Source organism: Eublepharis macularius, chromosome 1 (assembly GCF_028583425.1).
Source record: "Eublepharis macularius isolate TG4126 chromosome 1, MPM_Emac_v1.0, whole genome shotgun sequence".
Lineage (NCBI taxonomy): Eukaryota > Metazoa > Chordata > Lepidosauria > Squamata > Eublepharidae > Eublepharis > Eublepharis macularius.
Window position 1 is genome coordinate 34,396,053 of NC_072790.1, and position 22,745 is coordinate 34,418,797.

Consider the following 22,745-nt stretch of genomic DNA (forward strand, 5'->3'; position numbering starts at 1 on the left):
AAGAGCACAGTGCGCATTATTGAAAAGGGTAGCTTTACAAAATCAAGTGCATGAGGGCCATTGGAAAAGTAAAACCTTTGTTTTGGGTGACCTGAACAGTGTACAAGTTACTGTTCTGGAGTGGCAGTGAGAGATTGCACATGGGCCAAGTGTTCGCAATTCAACTGAAAACTTTTGATTAAAAAAAAAAACTATAATTTTTTTCCCTGGTGTTCTAGATGCTGCTTACAATTTGCAGTTTGAATGGAGGCAAATTCCTTCCATGATTAGTTATGATAGAGACAGAATCAAGTAACTGCAGGCTTTTACATTTTCTAAAGATAGCAGCTATTGCTTTCTGTTTCTGAAGCTGTTCAAGCAATTTAAGATCTTTTTGCTCTAAGCAAAATGCAGAGGTATTAAGACCACCTCACACCTCCTCCATCCTCTCTTAACACTTGCAAACTTGCTGCCTGTGACATTTTCATTGTACCAAATAATATCCTTTCCCCCCTTTTCCCCAATTTTTCCCTTTAACATTCAACTTTGTGTTCTAATGAATTCAGAAACTTGCTCAATTCTTGCTTACTTTTTACTTTGCACTAAGAAAAAAATGCTACCTTATTGTTACCTTTGGCTTTTCCCCCTAATAAACTGGCTAGGTTATCTGCCATTTTTTTTTAACTTGGTAACGACCTGGGTGATATCTTACACACTAGGATAGTTGTACCCAGGGGTCATTTCGTAGTAAAAGAGCTGGAGGAACTTATTAGCATAACTTATTAGCATAACTCATTAGCATATGCCACCACCCCCTTGACAGTACCGGAAGTGTATCATTAGCATAACTGATTTGCATATGCCACACCCCCTGACATCACCTATCCTGGCTGTTTTGGACCCAATCCTGGCCATTCAGGCCCGAAATTGGGCCCAAAATGTCAAAATGGGGCTGAAAATGGCTGAAAAGGGGCCCAAAATGGTCAGGATTGGGCCGCTGCTGAGCAGGAGAGTGATCCACCACCCATCAGAGGCCCAATCTGGGCCGTTTCAGCCCCAATCCAGGCCAAAATGGGTCCAAAATGTCTGAGAGTCAGGTGGGCAGGGCCACCTGTCATGTGACCTCTTTGGGGAACTGCCAGAACTGCGTTCCTGCGCGTTCCCTCTCAAAATGAGCCCTGGTTGTACCCAAGTATCTGATATATGGAAATTGTATTGTGTTGCTTTTGAACAGATGTTGGCTTTCCTACCGTTTTGAGGCTGTGGAGTTTTCCATAACGCCATGATTTCATCCAGCGAATATGGTCCCAATTCCTGGGAACTCCTTGTTACTATTGACCATCAGTATGAAGGAGAGCAGAAAGAGAGCACGCTTCGCGTTTCGGGGGATCTCCATATTGGTGGAGTGATGCTCAAGCTTGTAGAACAAATCAGTAAGTACATGTGTGATTTTTACTTGTTTATTTATGTATACACACCTCGCCTTTCTCCCCACTGGGGACCCAAAATGGCTTACATTGCTTTCCTCGCCTCCATTTTATCCTCACAACAACTCTCTGAGGTAAGCTAGAGGGAAGCCCAAGGTTACCCAAGCAGGATTCCGTGGTAGAATGGAGATGCGAGCCGGGGTCTTCCAGATCCCGATCTGACTCTCTAACCCCAAGGCCGCATTTTTCAGATCTAGTACCTAAAGACCGCCATAGCAGAACAATTCACTGAATCTGAAACCATTCCTGGTTAATTGTATTATTTATCACTGTAGATGCTTTACAAAGGACCAGAAGGCAGGTCCCTGCCCTGAGGAACTTAATATATGACATATATTAATATATGACATAGGAGAAGGAACAGGTTGTGGGAGAGGAGAATATACCTTCCTATCATAGGTGCGTGGGCTTACTTTTAGCAGGGAAGGGGGAGGTTGTGTGGCTTCCTGGAAAGGGTAGGGTTTGAAAAGGGATTTGTGAGGCAGTTTTAGGTTTAAGGGGCAGTGAGGAAGAATGTTCAATATTGTTTGAATCTACTCAGTGTATATAATAGTAATAGTAATAGTAATAGTAATAGTAATAGTAATAGTAATAGTAATAGTAATAGTAATAGTAATAGTAATAGTAATAGTAATAGTAATAGTAATAGTAATAGTAATAGTAATAGTAACAACACGTTCGATTTATATACTGCCCTTCAGGACAACACCCACTAAGAGCGGTTTACAAAGTATGTTATTATTATCCTCGCAACAAAACACCCTGTGAGGTGGGTGGGGCTGAGAGAGCTCTGAGAGAGCCGTGACTAGCCCAAGGTCTCCCACCTGGCTTCAAGTGGAGGAGTGGGGAATCAAACCCGGTTCTCCATATTAGAGTCCTGCCGCTCTTAACCACTACACCAAACTGGCTCTCCAGTATCCCCAGATTCAAGTGACTTTGCCTGGCAAGAAGACCTAGGCTGTTTCCCTGAATTTACTGCTATCTGCTCCAAAGTGGGATGCCACCAGGAGAAATAAAGATTAAGAAACTGGGGTAAGATGCTCCCCACAAAGTTTGGACCACCCTAATTCATACTCCTTTTGTAATTTATTCAGAAAAATAAGTATTCAGTGTTTTTACAAATGGGGAAGCCATGTTAACAACAACAACAACATTTGATTTATATACTGCCCTTTGGGACAACTTAATGCCCACTCAGAGTGGTTTACAAAGTATGCTATTATTATCCCCACAACAGTCACCCTGTGAGATGGGTGGGGCTAAGAGAGCTCTGAGAGAGCTGTGACTGACCCAAGATCACCCAGCAGGCTTCAGGCGAAGGAGTGGGGAATCAAACCCTGTTCTCCATATTAGAGTCCTGCTGCTCTTAACCACTACACCAAACTGGCTCCCTTTTTACATACACAGCTGTTTATAAAGATCAAATAGGATAAGAACTTTAATATGGAGGACTCATGCCCAGAGTTGTTTTGTACTGGGTCACGGTGCCATTGTTTTCATGTGTAAGGAACCAAACTTCAAACCAATGATGGATGTTTTTGGAAAACAGCAACAAGGAAAGAATTTCCGTCTTAATTACTGTAAAGTAGACAAGGAAAAAATGGCAAATCTGGAGGCTTTGTGAAACTGCCCAAAATGAATGTGTTTATTAGATGCTTATTCCCTGCTTTTAGGGACTTAAAGCATCTTACAACCTCATTCTCCCTGTTCTCTATTTTATCCTCACAACAGTAATCTGTTTCCTTAGTTGCTAAAGGAGAGCTCAGATTAGGAAAATTAAATAAAAGATGGGGCAGGGTGGGGGCTGACGAAGTGCTTTCATCCCTTTTAGCCTTTGCAGTGAAGCCACATCCACAATTTATTGGATTTTGCACTAGCGTGGCATTAAGCAAATCCTCTGCAACTGGGTACTCTTATCCGCACAGGAAAATCCAGTTACCAATGGCAGCTACAGTGCCGAAGGAGAGCAGTATCCAGCGCTGAGGAGATGCAGCCAGAGAACAGAATGACTTGTGTCGTTCTCTGATTCTTTTGTAGACTTCTTTTTCCTTTTACCAAAGACATCCGGCGGGACTGTGATTTCATGGAGAAAACGAGTGTGCGGAGCGAGGGACCTTTCCACCTTTTCCCATCGTGCCAATTTCCTGTTGAAGACTTCCCTCCTTGCGCTGCTTTTATCCGCTACTAGGGGGACAAAATGAATAGATAATTCCAGTGGAAGTAAATCGGGGAGGGGGTGCCCTCTTTCCCCTCCCTCCTTTTATAAATCACAGCCCCAAGGGTTGCATTCTGTAAAAGAAGCAAAAATATCTCGAAAGGAAACCTAGAATGACTTGCCGCACGCAGCCCTGACCTGGAGCCTGCCCGCCCTGCACGTGGAAACGTTTGATGCACTTGTTGAAATATGTTACTCACATTCTGTATTTATTTATTTATTTACTTCATTTCTACCCCACCTTTCTCCTCAGTGGGGACCCAAGATGGCTTATATTATTCTCCTCTCCTCCATTTTATCTTCACGTTCACAACAACCATGTGAGGTAGGTTAGGGTGAGAGAGTGTAACTAACCCAAGGTCACCCAGCAAGCTTCTCTGGCACAATGGAGATTCGAACCGGGTTCTCCCAGACCCTAGTCAAACACTCTAACCGTTACACCAGGGCTTTTTTTCTCGGAAAAGAGGTGGTGGAACTCAGTGGATTGCCTTTGGAGAAAATGGTCACATGGCTGGTGGCCCCGCCCCCTGATCTCCAGACAGAGGGGAGTTTAGATGGCCCTCAGTGCCAGCAATCTAAACTCCCCTCTGTCTGGAGAGCAGGGGGCGGGGCCACCAGCCATGTGACCATTTTCAAGAGGTTCCGGAACTCTGTTCCATCATGTTCCCGCTGAAAAAAAGCCCTGCGTTACACCATGTTGGTTCTCATTCATTGGTGTGTTCAAAAGAAAGATTTATCACAGCTCTGTTTTCCTAACTTCTTGGTGCTCATGTTTGGCTTGTTGTCATGTCTCCCCCCCAGAGATCTCGCAGGATTGGTCCGACTATGCCCTTTGGTGGGAGCAGAGGCAGTGCTGGCTTCTCAAAACCCACTGGACGCTGGATAAATATGGAGTACAAGCAGATGCCAAGCTCTTGTTCACCCTTCAGCACAAAATGCTGCGCCTTCGCTTGCCGAGCATGAAAATGGTGAGGCTGAACGTCAGCTTCTCTTCGGTGGTGTTCAAGGTAGTCAGTGACATCTGCAAGGCTCTTGGTAAGTGCAGCGGAGTTACCGAAGTGCAGCGGTTTGGTAGTTCGCTGCTGGGCTAGGAATTGCTGTGGTGAAAAGCTAGGAAATCGTCCATGTGCAAGTCCAATGCTAGCACTCGAGAATCCTTAACCAGTGAGTTTGAGGGCGTAGGGTAGCAAAAAAGCAATGTAATCCACTGATAGCGGTAGTTTTCCTTGTTGTGGTTGTGCTGTAGCAAAGAGTCAGTCCTGAAAGATATTGTAAATTGGTTATGCGTTGGGTGTGGCTAGGAGTTTGTACAACGATGAATTACAGGATGTGGTTTTTCTAGCACAGAAACTGGAAGCTCTGTAAAAATCCAGAGGATATCTGTTGGTTTAAAAACCAACCCCCTGTTCTTACTCTCCTGCTGTGGTACCCACCTGCAAATTTCTAGTTTTTGTAGCTATAGGGGGAAAGCTTGCAAATTAAAGGTAATATTGTTTTGGAGCTCGCATCTTTGCTGTCCTTTTCCAGGTCTCTTTCCTGTGCACATTTGCATACATGTTTTCTCCTAATTGCATCAGACACCGCAAATATATGCATTTTTGAATGAAAAAATGAAACGAAGTTGAAATATGTTGCTACAATCTTCAGAGTGAATTCCCTTTGCAGATAGTTTTTATTGGAATTTTGAAGGTTTTGCACATAAGGAAATATATTATACCTCTTAGACATTACTGAGATTACTAAATATTTTTTGCAAAATACACTTCAGTCCCTTGCTGGTGGATCACTGACAAGTGACCGCTTGGGAGAGGCATTGTTGTGCATTTGGGTCCAAACTACATATAACTTTGGAGCTCAACTATTAGAACTTGAGACATGTGATTTGGTGCTGAAAAGTCATTATGGGGCGGAACTGATATGGATCGGGGCCATAGTGTTGGGCAGGGGTCATTTCGTAGAAAAAGAGCTGGAGGAACTCATTAGCATATGCCACACCCCTTGACAGCACTGGGAATGTGTCATTAGCATAACTGATTTGCATATGCCACACCCCCTAACATCACCTATCCTGGCTGTTTGGGACCTAATCCTGACCATTCGGGACTGAAATTGGGCCCAAAATAACAAAAAGGGGCTGAAAAATGGCCGAAAAGGGACCCAAAAGGGCCAGGATTGGGCTGCTGCTGAACAGGAGAGTGATCCACCACCCGTCAGAGGCCCGATCCGGACCGTTTCGGCCTCAATCCAGGCTGAAACGGGCCCAAAATGGCCAAGAGTCAGGTGGGCAAGGCCACCTGACATGTGACTTCTTTGGGGAACTGCCGGAACTGTGTTCCTGTGCGTTCCCCCTCGAAACGAGCCCTGGTGTTGGGGAAGTAGAGGGCAACTCACTCTCTCCCCCATGCTGTTTTCCCATCAGAAAAGCTCTGACCCATGGCTGCTAGTAGTGAAAAAATGAGTGCAATATAGGTTCCTGTCTTTGTTTCACTAGTGGAGCTTAAATCAGCCTGGGGAGGCATTTTCTATGAGGGAAACAATATGGAGAAAAGATTTTAAAACAATTTCCTGTCATTGCGCTTCTGATCTTTATTGAAGTTCCCACAGCTTCATTTTAGGGCAAAATTATATATCATAGAGTTGGATCCAGGATAAGGCTTTCCCTTCCTTCCAGTAGTTCTTTCTGCCCTCTAGGGAAGTTTATTCCTGGGGTTACGGGACCCACGTGGAATAATAACCACGTGGGTCAGGAGGCCGCAGCAGAGAGGAGGAAAGGGCTAAACTGCTCCCTATTCCCCTTCCATGACTGACGCTCCACTACTGGATGAATGCATTTTCACTCCTTCCCCACTGCAGCCTCTGTACTCATGTGGCTGTTACTTCACATGGGTTCCACAATCCTGAGAGTAAGTTTTATGGTCAGAAAAGACTGCTGTGAGGGGCAGAAAGCCAGGGGGATTGGCAGCTGTTGACAGATCACGTGATCCAGCATCCCATATAGCAGGGCCTAAGAATGTGCCTCAGGTCATCACTTTTCTAATGGGGATGACCCATTAGAAAAGGGATGGATATGTATCAGACAATTGTTTCCCTGCTCTCTTATGCTTTTGTATATCCAAACATGGAGCTAGTGTGAATGCCAATGTTTTATATTCCAGCGATTTTGCAGCTTTAAAGGAGGTAAGATAAGGCTGTTTACCCAGCAAGTTAGATAAGTATAATCAAGGTCATTATTTTTATGGCCAAGGTTGGCCATAAAATTCCGTCCTTTTTTTCCTGAGCAGAGTTTATCACCAACACATGTGAAATCGCACGTTCATGTTAAAAAGTTTTATTTTCCTTCCCTTAGAAGCTGCTTGATACATAAGATCTTGAGCAGTAGAGTTGTTTCAACCTATTACTTAAGGAATATAAGGGCAGATACACATTTTGCAATTGCCAGTGTAACTTTAGAATCCCTATCATTTAATTAAAAGGGCATTACCCCAAGCTACAAGTGACAGATGACACAGGTTGGGCGCTTGTCAGCTTCCCTCAAGTTTTGATGGGAAATGTAGTCAGCTCGGCAGAATGTTGGACAAGTGACAGATGAAAAATCCATTGGACAGCAGTCGGAGAGCCAAGCTGCAAGACCTACATTTCCCATCAAAACTTGAGGGAAGCTGACAAGTGTCCAACCTGTGTCATTCGTCACTTGTAGCTTGGCCCTCAGATAGTCCAAGTCAGTCAATTAAAAGAGGAGTAATGTAACACAATAGAAGATCCTCATAAAAGGGACAATCCCAACAACACAGGACATGAAGCAATGGGCTAAAACTACATGCGCAAAGGTACCGGCTGGATATTAGGAAAAACTTTTTCATGGTCAGAGTAGTTCAAAAGTGGAATCAGCTGCCTAGGGAGGTGGTGAGCTCCCCTTCACTGGCAGTTTTCAAGAAGAGGCTGGATGAATACTTGTCAGGGATGCTTTAGGCTGATCCTGCACTGGGCAGGGGGTTGGACTAGATGGTCTGTATGGCCCCTTCAAACTCTATGATTCTATGATTCTACTCTCTATTATGGTTAGAGCCTCCAATTTCTCAAGTTCTCTAATCATAACAATGATAAAGCAATAGGCAGCAATTTCTCACTAATAGTTTTTTTCCAGAGAGACCTATAAGAATATTGATTCAAAAGAGCTGAGTATCCCTCTGTACTAAAGAACAATTTAATCCGTAGCTTTAAAGCAAACCATCATGCCCTAGTTTCAAGAGACATTTGACCAAACTCAGCACAAAACACCATGAAAAAATTATTAGCCTGTGCAAAAAGTGTAAAAGAGGCTCCCTCTCTCAAGCAGGGTATTGGTGGGTGATCTGAGAGCCAAGCTACAAGTGATGAATGACACTTGAACGGCAAGTGAACAGACTCACGTGCATTCCTCCCTGTTCACTTGCACTCCACTTCATCATGTAGTGATCAAGTGGAGCACAAGTGGAGTGCAAGTGAACAGGGAGGAATGCATATGAGTCTGTTCACTTGCCGTTCAAGTGTCATTCATCACTTGTAGCTTGGCCCTGAGTGGATAGGCAGACTCACCTATCATGTGGATGGTTTGAGAGGAATCCATTGGCCGTTTCCACATGCTTTTAAAGGGACAGCCCCCTTTGTCCCTTTGGTGTAGCCACTTTGGTGTAGTGGTTAAGAGCACGGGACTCTAATCTGGAGAGCCGGGTTTGATTCCCCACTCCTCCATGAAGCCAGCTGGGTGACCTTGGGCGAGTCACAGTTCTCTGGCGCTCTCTCAGCCCCACCCACCTCACAGGGTGATTGTTGTGGGAGTAATAATAACACTTTGTAAACCGCTCTGAGTGGGCATTAAGTTGTCCTGAAGGGCGGTGTATAAATCGAATGTTATTATTATTTATTATTATTTGTCACTCTGGTGACATCTCCATTTGCAAAACAGTTGCAGGCTGTTTGGCTTCTGTTTGTTTTTTTCGGCCATGAAAAGTTCACTCCCAGAAAAGGCACTGAAAAAAATGGAAGCCAAACAGCCCGCAACCATTTTGTGAACAGAGATGTCTGGATTTCTGGGGGAAAGCCGCCAGCAGTCAGTGAGTGGGCCGTCCCTTTAAGGGCATGAGGAAACAACTCATTGTAAAGGATGGACCTTTACAGGGGAATCTATCTTTTAAAAATTTGGAGTGGTTCTGAAATGGCGCAGTGGTGATGACATCGATTTATTTGCTTCATTTGTTCCCCATCTTTTTCCCCAAGGGTGACCCAAATTGGCTTACTTTGTTCTCTCCTTCAGTTAATCCTCACAACATCCCGGTGAGGTAGGTTAGGCTGAGAGTGTATGATTGGCCCAAGGTCATCCAGAAAGCTTCCATGACAGGGTGAAGATTTGAACCTGGATCTTCCAGATCCTAGTCTGCAGCCCTAACCACTAAACCACACTGACTCCAATACTCAATTTATGACATTATTCGTTGGTCTGCCAAATCAACTCAACAGGATATTCTAAGGTCATCCATTTCAAAACACGTCTAGTTGGATAACCTCCAATTTCTAATAGCATACAAATGAATGCAGTTACTTTCCAAGCATGAAATTTGAAACCGGAAGCCATGTTAACAGCTGTGCAGTTTAGGGTGTACATTCCTAGTATATCTGAATGTATTGTCGAAGGCTTTCACGGCCGGTGAATGATGGTTGTTGTGGATTTTCTGGGCTGTATAGCTGTGGTCTTGGCATTGTAGTTCCTGACGTTTCGCCAGCAGCTGTGACTGGCATCTTCAGAGATGTAGCACCAAAAGACAGAGATCTCTCAGTGCCACAGTGTGGAAAAGATGTTGGCAGGTCATTTATATCTACTCAGGAGGGTTGGGGTTGGGCTGAGTCATCATGTAAGAGTTTCCCAGGGTGTGGAATGCTAATGGAGGGAGGCTTCACTGTAATACTTGACAATACTTCCAACTACTTTGTCAGACTGCACAGGGAAGCCATTGAAATTCACAAGCATAAGCACAATTTCAACAGGAAAGAAGAGACTTTAAGAATGAATAGACCATGATTTCCAGTCCTGAAAAACACCAGGCTAAAAAAACACCAGGCTAACAAAACACTCTATACCCGACAATAGCCCTGCAGAGAAGATTAGCACATCAAGCACCAATTCATATGCAAAAGAACCTCCTCAGGATACAGTGAAGCCTCCCGCCATTAGCATTCCACACCCTGGGAAACTCTTACAGGATGACTCAGCCCAACCCCAACCCTCCTGAGTAGATATAAATGATCTGCCAACATCTTTTCCACACTGTGACACAGAAATCTCTGTCTTTTGGTGCTACACCTCTGAAGATGCCAGCCACAGCTGTTGGCAAAACGTCAGGAACTACAATGCCAAGACCACGGCTATACAGTCCGGAAAATCCACAGCAACCATCATATATCTGAATGCCCTGGTTGCTTTGGCAATAACCTCAGAATTGCTCAATTGGAAATAGATTCATAGTATTTGTAATCGCAAATAATAGTTACAGAGTGGATAGATTAGTCCAGCTTGTCTAGGTCTGTGTGATTTAACTAACAGAATACAATCATTGTTTTCTATGTTTGTCTTTTGCAAGGAACAGTATGAAATACCTGTCTTGCTCACTGGTATTTGCACGTCTCATTTTCAGTACTCTTGCAACAACAGAATCAATTTAATTGTGTACCAAGGAAATAATAGAGATTCATTTCTTAGACATTGGATCATGCACTTTAATCACATACATGAGCTAAAGTATCACCCCTGTGTGTGTGTGTGTAAGGTGCTGTCAAGTCACAGCTGACGTCTGGCAATCCCATAACATTTTCAAGGCAAGAGATATTTAGAGGTGGTTTGCCAGTGCCAGCCTGCACATGGGTGAAATCAACAGCAGCCCGTATACAGTCTTTCTCTGTGGTGGCCCCTACCCTGTGGAACGGCCTGCCTGAGGAGGTTAGGAGAGCCCCCACTCTCCTGGCTTTCCACAAACTATGCAAAACTGAATTATTCAAAAAGGCTTTTTACTCAGAGAGGAGGGCTGTTATTATAGGGAGGGGGTCACAGATGCTTTGCAAATAAGTTAGGGACCATAGACTTCACCACTATGTTGCCTTGCATATTATCCGTTGCTTTAAAATTTGTACACCTATATACTGCCTGTGCTTCATGTCAGTCCTAGAACTGATTATTTCCTGTTTCAGCTGTTCTCCAGCTATATAATCCTATGGTTAACCCCTTCTTTGGTTCTTTTGTTTATTACTGTCGTTTCATTGATGATTTATTTTTGGGATTGAGTAAATCTGAAGGACCTATTTGTGTTGACTTATATTGACTGAGACTTTCTCTCACTGTGCTGTTTATTCCTTGACTCGTTTCTGCTGGATCATGCTCCACTTTTGACTTCTTGGCTTTTTGGAACAGCTTTATTTGTGTGAGCGTATGCTTTGGACATGTTTTTGATTGGTTTTTGTGACTTTCCATTTTCATTGTATTTAAATACATTATAATTTAGTAGTTTCATATATCTGATTGGATATTTACTATTATTAATTTCCTTCACATACAGTTTGTTCTGCTCAGGTAGTTTTGTGTAGGGTGGAGGAACCTTTTATACATTGTTCTAACTTCTGAGATGGGCTATAGAGGTCAGGGGGCCCTGTGTGTAGTAGGAGTCAAACAAGCAAAGAGAATGGTAGAACGTAATGGGGAAAGAAGTGACAAGGTATTACTGTTAGTATTGATGACAACTCAGACAGACAACCCTCAAGGCCAGTTTGGTGTAGTGGTTAAAAGTAGCAGGACTCTGATCTGGAGAACTGGGTTTGATTCCCCACTCCTCTGCTTGAAGCCAGCTGGGTGACCTTGGGTCAGTCACAGCTCTCTCAGAGCTCTCTCAGCCCCACCTACCTCACAGGGTGATTGTTGTGGGATAATAACAACACACTTTGTAAACTGCTCTGAGTGGGTGTTGAGTTGTCCTGAAGGGTGATATATAAATTGAATGTTGTTGTTGTTGTTGTTGTTGTTAAAGGTAAGGTGTGATCAATCACACAGTCATTGCTTCAAATTTATTGGTGACTTTGCATGAGGGCCAGTGGCTGGGCTAGGTATGACAGAAGTTGATATAAGTATACTTAAATCTAGACCTACTGCAATCTCGTAGAAGGAAGTGGGGAGAAGACTACAACTTAACTAAAGGAATCAGACCAAGATGAGTAGCCGTGTTTGTCTGTCTGTAGCAGTAGAAAAGTGCAAGAGTCCAGTAGCAGCTATAAGACTCACAAAATTTGTGGTAGGGTGTAAGCTTTCATGAATCACAGCTCACTTCTTCAAATACTAAAGGAGTGTGCAAGTGAGGCGCAGAAGGGAACAATCCTGTAGTACAGCTCCTTCCAGCTGTTCTCCCCAAGGGTTTTTTTTCCCAACCACACTCCCTTTTCTTTTTTGAGCCCATGCTAAAGTGAGGGACAACCAGGAAGGTAAACTATATGGGGGGAAGGGTTCTGCACCCCTCTCCCCCTCCCACATTGTTATACTGTAGCCCCACCACCTACTGCCAACATGAGTGAGGCATATGTGGGTTTAAATATGCATATCTCCTACTGCAAATCAAATTTGACCATGGTGTCATGATACTGGAAGGCGTAACTATTTCTGAACATGTTCCACGACAATCCACGGTCTCACATGTTTTGCTCTACTGAGGAAAACTTTTGCTCGGAGGAGTAAGTTGACCAGCTTCTTGTTGAGATTAGTTGTAAGGAGTACGGGTTCTAAACTTTACAAGTGAATTCATAGTGCGATCCTTATTATCCTTGGAGCTTTTCGTGCTCTGCAATTATGAGCCGGGCCACCTCTCCTGGACCCTTTCAGCTCAGAGATACAGTCATCTTCCGACGTTATATGGTGACTGCAGTCCCGAACTCCCGAGCTCAAGTGATCCACCGGCCTCAGCCTCCCGTGGTTAGACTGGGATTACAGGCGCGCGCCACCACGCCCAGCTTTACAAGTGTTTATTCTTCACATGTATCCTGTGTCCTGGAGTGTTTTCATGTGGAAAGCTATCAAGAATTGTAGGCTGCAGGGCTTTTTTTCAGGGGGAACATGGTGGAACGGAGTTCCGGCACCTCTTAAAAATACTCGGCAATAGTGCTTGAAAATAATATTATTTCAAAGAATCCCATGTGTTTGTTCCTCATTTCCCTCTTGAGAGTTCCGCCACCTCTTTTCCCAGGAAAAAAAAAAACCCAGGTAGGCTGCGTTTGTCAAGTTGGTTATGGTTTGGAAGGTAGCTATGTCTTTATAAGCTGACAGCGGCTGCTTCCACACACGTTGGATAATCCACTTTCAATACTCTTTAGTGAACATGTGAAACTGATTTTCCATGTGTGGAACAAAAAATCCACTTCAAAAGGATCGTGAAAGTGCATTGAAAGTGCATTATTCAATGTGTCTGGAAATGGCCAGCATCTTTGAGTAAGATCTGTGGTTTTTTTGCAACAAAAAAAATCATGCAAGAGGGACTGTAGCGGTTTCTGAAAGATTTGTATTTATAAGAGCAAAAGTGTTTCAGTTAAGATAATCCATCGATCTCTTTAGCCTGTTCGTTTTTTAAAGATCTAAAATTCTATCGCAGGAATTAGGCGGGCAGAAGAACTTTCTCTGCTGAGGCGATCGGAAGATACGAAAAAGAAAAAGAAGAAAGACAAGAACAAAGAACCAGTCATAGAAGATATTTTAAATTTTCCCCACTCCCCAGGGAGTCTAGGGTTGCCAGGTAAGAGTTTGAAAGGTATTACTGAGTTGATCTTAAACCTCTTTTTAAAAAAAAAAAAATGAACAAGAAAGTTTAAACATTTCTTTGCTGTTTGCAGCAGCGGAGAGGACTGGATGGTGGTTTCTTTTTTGAGAAGTGCTGCCGCACTCTTTTAAATATTTATAATATTTATGTGATTTTATTTCAGTTTTAAAGTGTGTATATCTATATATGTATATATCTTCATGTTTTATATTGTATGTAATCTGCCCTGAGCCTGCTATTGCGGGGACGGCGGAATATAAATCGAATTAAATAAATAAATAAATACCTAAAAAGATGTAGGCCTTCTAGGGAAATGTGGAGCGATATTGTGCTCCAAGCCAGCTTTTTCTTTAATTCACACAGCTTTTTCTTGTACAGCGTTATGTGGATTTTCCTTGTTCCATAATTTGTCTTTCTTTCCAAACTTAATAGCTTTGCATTTTTGTTGCTAGATCCCCTTGCTATAAAAGAGAATTAGAAGTAGTGCAGTGGCAAAGGACCAACTGCACCCCATGAGAGAGTTCTGTCGATGGTTAGAATCCCTTGTGTGCTTTTCAAAAGCTAATTATCGACTCCTCATGCAGTCCTGAACCTGTCTTTTTCTCCCCACAAAGATGACTGCAGCTTCAGGGGGTCTGTTTAAATAGTGGAAGAGACATTGGAGGAAAAGGTGAAGCATTCCTTCCCTGATCTCCAAGGCATTAGGAAAAAATGAGAAACAGAATTCTCATGTCCAATATAGTTTGGTATGTCCCTAGCCCGTTTGAGCTATGATCAGGGAATCCTCGGCCTGTTGTTTTACTACTGAGATGCTGAGGTAAACTGAACTTGAATATGACCATGGAGTGCTTCGATGACTGTATAGATTCAGTTAAGCGTTATATGATCTTGTAACAATTAGGTTCTGCCTCTTTATAGAAAATGTTTGTACAGTTTTGATATTGTGTTCTGTCACAGACTGACTGGTTTGCTTCCTGTCTAATATTTCAGCAAGTCCCGGCTTATACAGCAAGACCATGACTCCCATTTACAGTCCTACCAGTGGCACGCCTGACTCTTCAACAGTGGCGTGGTTCGGTGACAGCCCACTGGCCAGACAGAATTGGAACAACCTTGCTTCCAGCCAACCCAGTTGTACATCAGAAATGCTTGCTGAACTGTACCAGCCCCGAACTTTAGTCGACAAAGCGAAACTCAGCGCAGGGTAAGAGATGCTTCTATTGAGCATGTGGATTAGCCCGTTCTGAAGAGGGTGGATGATGGTAGAAGATATTTTCAAATCCATGTCTCTTCAGACTGCCATAAAATAGATTATTTATTTAGATATTTATACCCTGCTTTTCTTCCCAGTGGGAAGACCCAAAGTGACTTACAATGACATTATATTGTCAAAGGCTTTCACGGCTGGAGAACGATGGTTGTTGTGGATTTTCCGGGCTGTATAGCCGTGGTCTTGGCATTGTAGTTCCTGACGTTTCGCCAGCAGCTGTGGCTGGCATCTTCAGAGGTGTAGCACCAAAAGACAGAGATCTCTCAGTCACAGGGTGGAAAAGATGTTGGCAGATCATTTATATCTACTCAGGAGGGGTGGAGTTGAGCTGAGTCATCCTGTAAGAGTTTCCCAGGGTGTGGAATGCTAATGGCGGGAGGCTTCACTGTATCCTGAGGAGGTTCTTTTGCATATGGATTGGTGCTTGATGTGCTAATCTTCTCTGCAGGGCTATTGTCGGGTATAGAGTGTTTTGTTAGCCTGGTGTTTTTCAGGACTGGAAACCATGTTCTATTCATTCTTAAAGTCTCTTCTTTCCTGTTGAAGTTTTGCTTGTGCTTGTGAATTTCAATGGCTTCCCTGTGCAGTCTGACGAAGTAGTTGGAAGTGTTGTCCAGTATTTTAGTGTCCTGGAATAGGATACTGTGTCCTGTTTGAGTTAAGCTATGTTCAGCCACTGCTGATTTTTCAGGATGGCCAAGTCTGCGGTGTCTTTCATGTTCTTTTATTCTTGTCTGGATGCTACGCTTTGTGGTCCCGATGTAAACTTGTCCACAGCTGCAGGGTATACGGTATACTCCTGCAAAAGTGAGGGGGTCTCTACTGTCTTTTGTTGAACGTAGCATCTGTTGTAAGAACCTCCTCAGGATACAGTGAAGCCTCCCTCCATTAGCATTTCACACCCTGGGAAACTCTTACAGGATGACTCAGCTCAACTCCACCCCTCCTGAGCAGATATAAATGACCTGCCAGCATCTTTTCCACACTGTGACACAGACAGATCTCTGTCTTTTGGTGCTACACCTCTGAAGATGCCAGCCACAGCTGCTGGCGAAACGCCAGGAACTACAATGCCAAGACCATGGCTATACAGCCTGGAAAATCCACAGCAACTACAATGACATTCTCCCCTGTTCCATTTTATCCTCACAACAACAAACCTTTGAAGTAGGCTAGACTGAGAGAGAGTTCCTGGCCTGAGGTAACTCACAGTGATGGTTAGAGTGACAGACTAGCATCTGAGCAACCCAAGTTCGATTCCTTGCTCTGCCATGGAAGCTTACTGGGTGGTCTTGGGCCGGTCACATACTCTCAGCCTAACCTACCTCACAGGGTTGTTGTGAGGAAAAATAGAGGCGAAGAGAATGATGTAAGCTGCTTTGGGTCCCCATTGGGGAAAAAGGTGAAGTAAAATGAAGTAAAATAAATAAAAATAAAATAAACACAGCAGATGTCTTTTGTTCCAGATCCTAGCATGAGGGTCTGCTTAGGGCTGCTTTCCACATTAGGAAAGACAAATTTGCTTTCAAAAAATGGCTGCTGTTATCAATACAGTGCTGTCAGTGTACATATCCCTTAACTTTGGTATTTAAAGCAAGGGGAGAATTATCCTTTCCTCAAGGACATTAAGGGATTTGGGCCCTTAACACTTCTTTACTGTGAGGCATAGTTGACTTGCTGGGTACTGTAATTACCTGTAATACTTACATTCATCTGTAAGGTTTTATAGTGTAGGGTAAGGACTAGTGTGGTTTTCTGTATTTTGTATTACGCTGCATGTTTGGTTGATTTTTACCGATACAAATTGATTATTGACACGAACCACTTCAAGCTCTTCACCGAAGAGAAGCAGTATAAAAATCAAATAAATAAATAAGTAAAGATTTCATCAGCAGAGGAAGAGATCAACAGAGAGAAGGAAGAGACATGAGGATAACCTCATAAGAAGCCAATAAAGGAAAATTTGAGCAATTGCAATGAAGCATAGTTTTTGGCAGAACCTAAGATTTAAGGACTAAGGATTTAAGTTCCAGAGGAAGGTCGGAAGACTCCTGATGAAATGGTCTCTTGGCAATGTTAAGCAGGTCTAGCTGCTGCCGGTGCCTGAAGGGGCAACCTCCCGGCAACCCTTGAGTTCCAGGATGGAAAAATAGAATATAAGAAATGTATCATATTGAGCCAGGGCTTTTGAGAATTTTTTTGAGAAAAGTAAAACAATGTAAAAAATTGATTGGCTGTCTTTTGACAGCCCTCAAGTTCCAGGCTGGAAAAAAAAAGAAATGTGTAAAATGTAGCCAAGACTTGCAGCCTTGGGTGAGGCTTTCCTCAGTGAGGGAAGCTTCCAGAATCACTCAGCAGCGTTCTCTGTGGCCATCGGTGTCTCATATGGGCATTTCAGCACTCTGGTATCACGAGTCCCCGCTCACCTTCCCCATTGCAACCCTAAAAATACTTTTAAAAGAACTAGTGAAAATATCCTATGTCAGAAATATTTAAAATACATTTAAAAGATCCTTTATCAGAACGATTCATGAAATTTATCGCGTGCCAGTTGGCCCAAGTGTTTCCATGTGCAAAACTATAATCTTATTACGATGCAGTGAAATTTGGCCGTACATTTTGTAGACGGCAACAGCTGTGCGAGATGAAGGAGCCACTCTACACCCGCTCCATATCCTGTGTGCCATGTATATGCCTAGTCTGAGAAGAAGTGAAAAACTTCGTGGTCATTAACTTCTTGTGTGCGAATACTATGTCTTGGCTTCTTGCTGGGTTGCAAATTAAGAAACTTTCCTTCCAGCTCAGCTGGGTAGCATTCATTTTGCACATGTGTTTTTCCTTCTTCTTCCAGATGGTTAGATTCATCTCGATCACTTATGGAACAAGGGGTTCAGGAGGACGACCAGCTTCTGCTACGCTTTAAATACTATTCGTTCTTTGATTTGAATGCAAAAGTAAGAAACTCCAGACTTGCTCTCGTAGTTTATCATAATTTTTAGCTTGTCAGACAAAAAGCAGTGTTCGGGGCTTCTCTAGGCGTGTTTACCTTATCTAAATCTTGGCAAACTATCCAAGAGTGTTTTGAACCATCTGTGTATTATCGTTCCATCTCAGTTCTGTTGAGATATGTTAAGTAAAAGAAGTCAACTCATGGGCCAAGTTTGCCTAAGGAAGAAAACAAACATTCAGATTAAAGGAAGTACATCTGTAGTGTTGGGGTCCATCCAGCTCTTTCCATTTTGTACATGCAGGTCTCATGATTCTCAATATAACTTCTTTGCGGGTTGCCAGAGGGGACCGCTCCTTCTTTTTTCACCAGCAGGAAAGTTGGTTGGATTGAACCCATGGCTTTCGATGCCGGATCACAAAACAGAAGGAAAAAGATGAAGATGGGTAGCCATGTTAGTCTGTCTGTAGCAGTAGAAAAGAGCAAGAGTCCAGTAGCACCTAGAAGACTAACAAAATTTGTGGTATGGTATGAGCTTTCGTGAGTCACAGCTCACTTCTTCAGAAGGAAAAAAGCATTACATTTCACCTGAAAATTTATTTTGGGTCAACATTCTTTGTTTCTTGTTCTCAGAAAATCCATTCTTTGTTCCTTTGAGGGCAAGGCTTTACTAATCTTCCAATGACTTGTTTTTAGTTGTCTAGCTATAAGCTTGGGAGCTCTACGTGAATAATACCAGATGTCTGCATCTCAGTAACAAGACTGATAATGAAGACTCCAGTAGCACCTTTAAGACTAAGCAAATTTATTGTAGCATAAGCTTTCGAGAAGCACAGCTCTCTTCGTCAGATGCATGGAGGGTATCTGCATCTGTATCTTCGTTCCTGCATCTGACGAAGAGAGCTGTGGCTCTCAAAAGCAGACAATGCATCTGACGAAGAGAGCTGTGCTTCTCAAAAGCTGACATTTCATCTGACGAAGAGAGCTGTGGCTCTCAAAAGCTGATAATGCATCTGACGAAGAGAGCTGTGCTTCTCGAAAGCTGACAATGCATCTGACGAAGAGAGCTGTGGCTCTCAAAAGCTGACAATGCATCTGACGAAGAGAGCTGTGCTTCTCGAAAGCTGACAATTCATCTGACGAAGAGAGCTGTGGCTCTCAAAAGCTGACAATGCATCTGACGAAGAGAGCTGTGGCTCTCGAAAGCTGACAATGCATCTAACGAAGAGAGCTGTGGTTCTCGAAAGCTTATGCTACAATAAAGTTGATTAGTCTTAAAAGTGCTACTGGTCTCTTTATTATTTTGCAACAACAGACTAACATGGCTAACTCCTCTGGATCTAAGACTGATCCTAAGCAGAGATACACCCTCCTAAGTCCATTGAGTTCAAATGGACTTTGAAGGCTACAACGTTGCTTAGAATCACACTGTAAAGGATAAAAAGCTAATTTTATTTTTTATTCAGTTTATATTCTGCTCTCCCTACAAGCGGGCTCACTCTTGCATGTAACTTCTTGAACTGAGAGCTAAACCCTTTGAAAAAGAATCTTTCGGCCATGTCTGGATATTATTTTATTTCTCCAATATTTCACCTCTCCAGCGTTTATCATTCTTATCAGTCTGTGCCAGACTTTTGACTTCCATTTCTGGCAGAAGGATTAACCCAGAATGAAATTTCATAGAGCAATTTTGTGGAAGATCAACATATCAAGGATGTAATTCCTGCAATTGTTTTAGGGTTGGCACTTGAATGGAGCTGTTTGCAGATTAAACTGAAGAAATGGAAGTCGAAAAACAAAAATGCATTTTTTTTTCTGCCAGGAAGACAGGCAACTGCTGTCCTGAAGCCAAAATTAGGAAGCCGCAATCAGAGCGCCAATCTTTATGCAGATAAGCAGCAAAAATTGCTCCTGTAACTCTTGCCCTAACGTGTGCCCAAGTTTCCAAACCAGCGTGTTAAAATTCTGCAATGCATTCCACTTGGAGACAAGAAGGATTCATAGCTTCTCCTACTAATATATTCTTTAATCTGAGACTCACTGGGCACGATTGCTATAATTCAGCCCTTTCTGAGCTGAGTTGTTGCAAGACAGGGATAGACAACATGATATGGAAGATCTTCATCCAATCTCCTGGTCTTTCCCCTCCTCTCTACGGTTAGTGGCAGGGAGGTCCTTGGAGCAGTGATGCCAGGGGCAAGGGGGACTTAAACCTTTCCACTGTGTTAATTTAATCTCGCAATATGCGCACAGACTTACAGCTGCTATTAATCCTGTGGCAGAAAAAAGACAGATATGATCATGGATACCTGTCTTTTTCCATTGCAAAGGGGAAACGCTATGGAAAGAGAACCATTTAAATCAGTGAATTGGCACAGGAGTGAAGAATTAAAGCCTTTTGTTTCCACAGCATCACTATAGACACAGGAGCTGATCATTTCTCCAGTCAGGCACGTTACCCATAACTTTCTGGGGCTATGAGACCATAGGGACATTCAGCTTGTCATGTGGCTCTAGCCACAGGTTACACGCTGCCCAGAACTGTGGCAGAACTGTAGCTCAGAAGCCACGAGAGTTCAAGAATGTGAATAGAAACACAAAATGGTAAAAGAGTCTAGTAGCACCTTTAAGACTAACCAACTTGATTGTAGCATAAGCCTTCGAGAACCACAGCTCTCTTCGTCAGATGCATGGAGGGCGAGCTGTGGTTCCCGAAAGCTTATGCTACAATCAAGTTGGCTGGTCTTAAAGGTGCTACTGGACTCTTTACTATTTTGCGACTGCAAACTAACACACCTAACCCCAATAGAAACACAGAAGTTACGATATTCATCTGCTTTGGGGCGTACAATAGAGTATGATTGGCTGCAGATGCAATCCCCTAAGCACACTTCTGCTAGGGAGTAAGCCATAGTGAGTTCAGCAGGGTAAACACTCTGAATATTTCACTGTAACTGCAACTAGTTCAGAATGCAGTAATCCAGATTTTGGGGGGGGTGGAGCCTAGAGAGGGCGGGGTTTGGGGAGGGGAGGGGCCTCAGTGGGATATAATGCAATAGAGTCATTTTCTATAGGGGAACTGATCTCTTTGGCCTGGAGATCACTTGTAATTCCAGGAGATCTCCAGCCACCACCTGGAGGCTGGCAACCCTACATTTATCTGAAGAACTACCTCTCTCCATATGTCCTTATGCACCAATTATGGTCTTCTGGTTGCCACCTTTTGTCTGTACCCTGGTTTAACGTAACCTGCCTGGTGTGTATTAAAGCCCAGTCCTTTTCAGTAACAGCTTCCACTTTGTGGAACAGACTGAGGAGGGGAGGACAGGTTATGCCTTAGAAGCTCTGAGGAGGAGGAGCTGTTAAGTTGTTTTATTTGCTAGTGCTCTTAATGGGGCTTGGGCTGCAGGCATTTTTCATGGGTGGGGGAGATTGTTTTATTATGCATTATTTTAATATAGAATTACAAGCTGCCTTAGCCATGAGGAGAAATTCAGGGTATAAATATTTTAATAAACGTGGTGTTAGTGCAGGGGCACAGGCAGTGGAGATACCCCTAAGCAGGAAGATGGGCTGTGATTTTGAGTGTTGCATAGAACGAGGAGATCAATGGGTACCTGGCTGTGAACAATCAGCTGAAAGAACCCACTACCCTTGGGTGAGCCCTCTTGCAGAGACCTGCATTCCTGCACTATGCTGCTGAGTGCCTGCTTCCCAGACTACTCAGCTGAAAGCAGGACCTTAGGGCATGTTTACAATTCGTTGAGTGGAGCTCACACTCAAATGCATATGTATAGGATTGCCCAAGAGACAAAAACATTTGACAGGCATGAAGGGGGGAGGGGTCTGAATGCCTTATACCAAATACTAGCATGTAGAGCATTAACTTGGGGGCGTGCTTGCTTGAAGTCTTAGCCCCTCGTTTAGGACTTGCTTCTCAGTGCTGCACTTCTTTTGCCAGTATGATGCGATTCGTATCAACCAGCTGTACGAACAAGCCCGGTGGGCTATTCTGCTGGAAGAAATTGACTGCACGGAGGAAGAAACCTTCATCTTTGCTGCATTGCAGGTATGTACTTGAGCCTTAAGTTGCAAAACCAGTTTTTTTCAGGGCAGGCGCCAGCCAAGAAGGATGAAGGGGGCATGTATTGATTTTTTTTGTGAGCCGTGTTCTCTCTTTCTTATACATGCATGCGCGCGTGTGCAAACACACACTCCACTTTCAATAGCAATTTGCTGATTTGCTGTGATTAACCCATGTAAATTATTAACAGATGCCCCAATCCTGTACGGCACATGATGGTTAAAACTGCTAAAACTGAATTGCACAGTACTTGGAGGGGGAGTGGTCAGTTTCCAAGGCTGTTGGAAGTTGTAGGGGCCACAGTATGGAGCTTATTTTCTTTGGATGAGAGACTTACAAAGACTTTGCAGTATCTACATTATTTACAAGCTATGATACTGGATGCAAATTGTCACCCTTACAGCAGGCAGCAGATCCCAGACTCCTGCATTTGATACTTAGAGAACCACTTGTGTAGCCCCCACCTATGCTGGACCAACTGACTGCAGCTAGCCACTCTCCGCTCCCAGTCTGTCTGCCCCTGTTGGTTCCTGCCCGTCCAGAGTCCTCTTTTTCATATAGCTGCACAGCACTCATCTGTGACTCCACCCCAATTTTTCCTGCCTGTTCGGGAAATATTCCACAGCTGTTAAAGGAACCTTCTTCTTTAGTGAAAACCATAGAGGTAGATACATCAACAATATTCAGGTCAACAAATACAGTATATTCTTAGGACTCGACAGATGAGATAAAGTTCATCTTTCTTGTTCCATCCACAAAAGGCGAAGTGCGGGCTTTTGCAGCCTCAATTTGCCTCTGGATCATGCAAGAAAGGGTGAAGGGATTTAATTTTCCAGTGCAATGCAAAACCAGGCTCCATGCTTTGCCTCATGTTTTAAAGGAAAAAGGAAAGCCATTTGTTTCTGCTTGATTTTTTTTTCTTTTTTGCCAAAGCATCCAGCTGAA

General features: G+C 43.4%; 1 protein-coding gene across 1 annotated transcript in view; it reads left to right on the forward strand.

The window, feature by feature from the left end:
* The first annotated feature begins 1,216 nt into the window (after positions 1-1,216).
* The window catches only part of FERMT1 (FERM domain containing kindlin 1), a 45,828-nt gene continuing 24,299 nt past the window's right edge, over positions 1,217-22,745 (forward strand). The window contains exons 1-6 of the mRNA XM_054989018.1: positions 1,217-1,412; positions 4,483-4,716; positions 13,335-13,475; positions 14,490-14,703; positions 17,621-17,723; positions 21,678-21,785. Of these exons, the coding sequence (XP_054844993.1) occupies positions 1,262-1,412; positions 4,483-4,716; positions 13,335-13,475; positions 14,490-14,703; positions 17,621-17,723; positions 21,678-21,785 (951 nt within the window). The 5' untranslated portion in view covers positions 1,217-1,261. The remainder of the gene's footprint in view (positions 1,413-4,482; positions 4,717-13,334; positions 13,476-14,489; positions 14,704-17,620; positions 17,724-21,677; positions 21,786-22,745) is intronic.